General features: G+C 43.4%; 1 protein-coding gene across 1 annotated transcript in view; it reads left to right on the top strand.

Annotated features, from left to right (window-relative positions):
* EIF3L (eukaryotic translation initiation factor 3, subunit L) overlaps window positions 1-5,803 on the top strand; it is a 37,770-nt gene that overhangs the window by 17,623 nt on the left and 14,344 nt on the right. Inside the window, exons 8-9 of the mRNA XM_006865271.1 lie at window positions 1,102-1,273; window positions 2,709-2,863. Coding sequence (XP_006865333.1) covers window positions 1,102-1,273; window positions 2,709-2,863 — 327 coding nt within the window. The remainder of the gene's footprint in view (window positions 1-1,101; window positions 1,274-2,708; window positions 2,864-5,803) is intronic.

Raw genomic sequence — 5,803 nt, 5'->3', positions numbered from 1 at the left:
TGCTAAATGAAAGGTTGGTGGTTCAAACCCACCAGCCACTCCTCAGAAACCCTGTACAGGGTCACTATGGGTCAGAACCGACTCGACAGCACTTACCAACAAGAGCAGCAGCATTTGTGGGTGTTGCTGTTTATTTGATAAGCCAACCTGTTGGCTTCAAAGGGAATCTTAGAACACTAGTCTTGGGAGTTCTAGTCTCTTATCAGCCCAGTAAGTCTGGCTTGTTTTTTGTTCGTTGTTTTGTTTTTGTTTTTTTTTTTTAGGAATTTGCATTTTGTTCTACATTTTTCTCACATTTTATCCAGGACCACCTACTATGTTCCTAGTTAGAAGAACAAGTGATTGTAGCTCGAAACCGAGCACCGTCTAGTTGCTCTGGTCTGAGGTTAGGTGCGGCCATGGCTCACTCACTTGGGCTGTTGGTTGAGGCCTCCTTTGTTCTCTGCTGTCACTTCCTGGCTTTGACGGTCCCAGATGTTCCTTTCCAAACTAGGGTGTAGAGCATGATCTTTGTGAATTATGTCATGCCAATTGTCTGAGGTGCCCTACAAGACTATTGTCCCAAGCCTTCAGACCTAGTAAATCAGGGCTGTGGGGTGCTTGGTTTTGTCTAGGTGGTATATGTACTGTACCCCTGGGGGGTTTCTTATCTACGTAGTCTATATGCACATGAGCAGGAATAAGCCTGTGCTTGCAGACTCGCCTGTATGCACGCATTCACATTGCCTTTCTGTTTACGTGGATACATGTATTCTATCTGTGTAACTATACGCAGTACATTTGGTTTTTATACTTACTGTGATCTTAGAGAATTTGACTTAACTGTGGAATTTGTGGCAAATTTAGTAAAGCAGAACATTTGTAGCTTAATCAAATGTCTGACAACACTGTACAGAATGGTTTCAAAGCAGAAGTGGACAACACTGTACAGAATGGTTTCAGAGCAGAAGTGGTCAGTCTTCCCTTGCCTTTCCCCAGTCCTGTGTTCCTCCCCAGAGGCATTTAAACAGCTGGGGTTTCCAGGGCCCCTTCAGAACCCTTGGCAGCACCTTGTTTTCAGCACTTTAATCATTGTAGCATCTTTCCCTCCTTCCTCTCCAGTTTCAGTCATTTAGTCAGTATCGCTGTAAGACCGCCAAGAAGTCGGAGGAGGAGATTGACTTTCTTCGTTCAAACCCCAAAATCTGGAATGTTCACAGTGTCCTCAATGTCCTTCATTCCCTGGTAGACAAATCCAACATCAACCGTCAGTTGGAGGTGTACACGAGTGGAGGTGAGTGCGGTACAGCCGGTGGCACGGCCTATGAATGTTGCGCTGTTGCCCCCTGCTCCCAGTGAGTGGATCAGCTCCCCCAGGGGCTCTCAGCACTGGGTCAGAACATGAGCCAAGAGCTGCTGTTGACCTCCATGCTGAACCAGCTCTCACTGCCATCTGCCCTTCCTGCTGTTCCTCCTGTGTCCTTGGCTAAGATAAGCCCTTCTCAAAGGGATTGATGCCAGGGCGCCTTACACTGTTAGATCTTGAGTACTGTGAAGGACTTAGTTTATTTTAAAATTTTGTTTAGTGAGAAGAATAACAATTTTGCAAATCTCTTTAGTGTCTGGCCTACTAGAAGGCAGCTGGACTCATTCTGCCTCTACTGTCCGTCTGTTGCAATCTGCTGTTTTGGTTCAAGTGTCTGTAGAGTCTGGCCTCACAGATGTTTACTAAGAAAAGGAGGGGCATTTTACTAGACTTTTCAGATAATCTGATCACTCTCTGCTACCACACCCAACTCAGCTGTCAGGGTGGAGCCTGAAATGGTAATGAACACTCTACTTGGTTATATTGAAATCCATTGGTCTGTCCAGCATTTTGAATGGATCTTTGACTCATGCATGATCTTGAGGCATTGTGGATTGGCCATTTGGAAAACACTGGTTCACTGTGTTAAAAAGGTTTTCCAAATGTTGATGTATTTTTATTGAACAGGAAAACTCACATTTGTTACTTTCACCACCTACCTTATCAGACAAGTCTATTAGGAAACTTGTGAGCTCGCATTAGCAGCTGTAAGATCTATATGATCCGAATTTATCCTTTGAAGCTCAGATTTCTTCATTGGTGACCAACACTGTCATTGTCTTCCTTGAAGGGTGACAGACTGCTTCGTTTGTTCTTGAGAAGGTGTTTGCCGGGTGCCCAAATCGGAACCATCATGTTGCTTTTTCAGTGGCTCTTTCCAGTGAAAATGGTGTTTCCTGAAAAAAGTGCTAGTTCTTGGTGCACGTGCACGTGCGCGCTGCCGAGGGCTGAACAGTGCCGTGCAACCTGGTGTCAGTGCCTGCGTGTGCCATCTGTTGGCATGTTCACACCCATTGCTTGTGCATCAGCACTGCAGATATCAACAGTGGGGGGCTGTTAGAACTCCCAGGAAAATAGCTTTGACCTGAATATCCTGAGAGTAGAGGGACCTGGGTGGGTAACTTCCTGATGAGAAGGAGTGCCCTCATCTTCTTCGGTGGGTTGAGATGGGAAAACAACAACTACCACTCTCCAAGCAGTTGTTGGTAAGGTTAAAATCAGCTTGGTGCTGGGCGTGCTGTGTTTTGGTGGAAGTCTTAGTGGGTGGCAGCAGGTAAAGAGCTCACTGTGCGACAGTCAAAAGTCCAGTTTGCTGTTCCTCACCTGTTTCCTGCTGAGCGGTCACGGTGTCTGTCTCTTTCAGGTGACCCCGAGAGTGTGGCTGGGGAGTATGGACGGCACTCTCTCTATAAGATGCTTGGCTACTTCAGCTTGGTGGGGCTTCTGCGCCTGCACTCTCTACTGGGAGATTACTACCAGGCCATCAAGGTGCTGGAGAACATCGAGCTGAACAAGAAGGTAAGTGCCTCTTTTCCCAGCTGTCAGCCCAGAGCCGCACTGGCAATATGCTTGAGAGACTGATCTCTTAGGGCAGTTCTCAGGCCAACTGAAAATCCACGTGAATGTCTGGACCTGGACAAGATGATTTGTCTCTACTATTTAACAACACTTTTGATTCTGATTTCAAAACAGTAATGTAATAGATTATCACTATTGGATATTCACTTTTCTTAAAGAATAAACGAAAGATTGGGCTTCAAGGCAATGTTGTTGTTGATAAGTGTCATGCGGTCAATTCCGACTCATAGCAACCCGTATGTACTGTTTTTGAGGGACAGCTGGTGGACCTTGAGGTTAGCAGTCCTATGCTTATTCTGTAGTGCCACACCAGGACTCTAAGGTAATATGTTGTTGTTAAGTATTGTTGAGTCCATTCCAACTCCTAGTGACCCTGTATAGAGTTTTTATGGAGTGGCTGGTGAGTTTGAACCACCACCCTTTTGGTTAGTAGTTCAGTGCGTATCCTACAGGAATGTCAGTGTGCCTCCCACAGCACTCTCCACTCAGCAGAGTTTGACAGTTCAGTGCAGTGACCACACAGAGCTAGGCCACCGAGCTCCTAGTTGTGGGGTTTATTAGGGTAGTGAGCAGGTTACAATTCAGGATTCCAATCACTGCGGGCGCAGCTCATTCCGATCCGACAATCTCTTCCCAATCATGTCCGAAGATGGCCCTCTCTGATCCTTGGCCTAGGAGCCCTGGTCTCTTTGACCTCTTCCCTGCTCTAGAAATGTTACAAAGCTCTTTTAAGGTTGCTGGAAAATGCCCAAAGGCACTCCACTCCACTATCCACCTCAGCCTGAAGGCTCTAGCTCCATGGGTCCGCTTCCCCATTTAAATGCCTGGAGGCCCCCCCATTCCACAAGTGAGTCTCTTGCCTGAAGGTATTCAGTGTTACTTGCTCCTGGGCTTCCAGCCACTGCTCTGTCTGGTATTCTGGCTCTTGATTCGGCTGCTGTTGCTCTTCTGCCACTCCTCCAATGTCCTAGCTTTCTGTGCCTGGTTCAAGGAGGCTCAGTGTGTAGGGATCTTAGGGCCCAAAGATGCACTCCACTCCTGACTCTTCTTTGATGGTAGTGGGATTCCCCCCTCCTGCTTCTAAGATGACTTATTTTATACCCAGCAGAATGGCAGCGTTTACCAATCACAATCATCCTAAACTGGAACACTCATTTACAGCTGAATCACATATCCTTCGGCATCTTCCCCACCTTCTTTTACCCAGACCTACTGGGAAAAAGTTGTTTGGTGGGTGTTTGCAAAGATTATAGCTAGAGACATCAGCAACTCACATCACCACAGATACGTAGTGATATATGATTAGCTGTGTTTTTCCCATCCACAGAGAGAAAAACTGATTTTTTTGGTCTTGCTGTGGTAAATATATAAATAACAAAATCATTGTGGTTAACTGTCTCCACGAACAACTGCCTCCATCGTGGTGAGACCAGAAGTACACAGTGTCTGACTTCCATTACCAAACATATTGATCAAGGTGTTTAGAAAAAACCTGGTCAAAAAAGGGTAAATGCAGAACAGAATGTAAAATTTTCATGGAATTCAGACTATCTGGAGCCATGGAGGCTGGACAAACCCTTGAAATTATTGCCCTAAGATCTTTTTTTTTTTTTAAACCTTTTATTGTGAATTGAATGAAGGTTTACAGAGTAGATCATCAGTTTTAGATTCAACACATCATATATTTTGCTTCATCACAGTGATTGCAATCCCCTCCACATACCAATGGTTAACTGTACGTACCTCTAGTAGCTTTAATTCTTGCACTCCTCCCTCTGGATCTCCACTTGCATCTTTCTTCTGCTAACCTCCCTCTTGTATATTGTCTGCCCTGTCACCCGTGTTAACTGTGTCTACCTTCTAGCCCATGAATAATTTTCCCTCCCCCTGTAGCCATCGTAGATTGTTTGTTTTATCAAGAAAACCTCTTCTAAACTTTTTATAACATTGTTATTCTTCAGTGTTTCATAGTATTTTATTCTGTGTATGTACAAAGTTTGTTCAGCCATTCTTCTGTTGATTGCATATAGGCTGTCTCCATCTTGCTGGTGTTTCTTCTATAGACATATATTGAAATATCCTATTTCTTCTCCATTCGGAGTTTTTTTTTTTTACTTGTTGAATTTGTCTGTCTCTTGATTGATTGATACATTTAACCCATTTACATTCAGTGTAATTATCTATAGGTTTGAATTGTTTATTTCACATCATTTTCTGTGCTGACTTTATTTTGTTTGTGGGTTTTCATTTGTATTTCTGTTGTCTACTAAATTTTTCATTTTATCTTTTTTTATTTTGCATTAATTTTCTTGAGGTTACCCTGTAGTTAATAATTTTTTTCCTTGTTTAAAACAGTTTGTTTTATCTTGAAATCTACTTGACTTCCTTGCCATTTGGAAGTTTATTACCTACACTATTCCCACTTCTTGCTTTGTAGTTGACCTCATTATACACTGATATCTCTGGTTCCCTGTTTTCAATCTTACAGATTTGTTTTACTTCAAATGCTTCTATATCTGAATTGCATTTTGGGAGATGTTGTCACGTATGGTAATCTCAGATTGTTTTCTGCTGTTGTTGGTTCTCAGCCCATAGAATAGATATCCTTTAGCATTTTTTATAAAGTTTATCTGGTCATTACAAGATGCTTTAATTTCTGTTTATTAGGAAATATTCTTTTCACCATTGTATTTAAGGGTCAGCTTTGCTGAGTATCTGGTTGGCAGTTTTTTTCTTCAGTGTTTGGTATGTGTTATCACATTGCCTCCTTGCCTGCATGGTTTCTGCTGAGAAATCATAGCTTAGTCTTATTGGTTCGCCTTTGTAGGGAACTTTTTGGTTTTCCCAAGCTGCTCTCAGGATTCTTGTCTTTGGGTTTGG

This window comes from Chrysochloris asiatica, unplaced genomic scaffold (genome assembly GCF_000296735.1).
Source record: "Chrysochloris asiatica unplaced genomic scaffold, ChrAsi1.0 scaffold00076, whole genome shotgun sequence".
Classification (NCBI taxonomy): domain Eukaryota; kingdom Metazoa; phylum Chordata; class Mammalia; order Afrosoricida; family Chrysochloridae; genus Chrysochloris; species Chrysochloris asiatica.
Note: the sequence above shows the minus strand (reverse complement) of the source record. Positions and strands in the feature narration are given on the sequence as shown.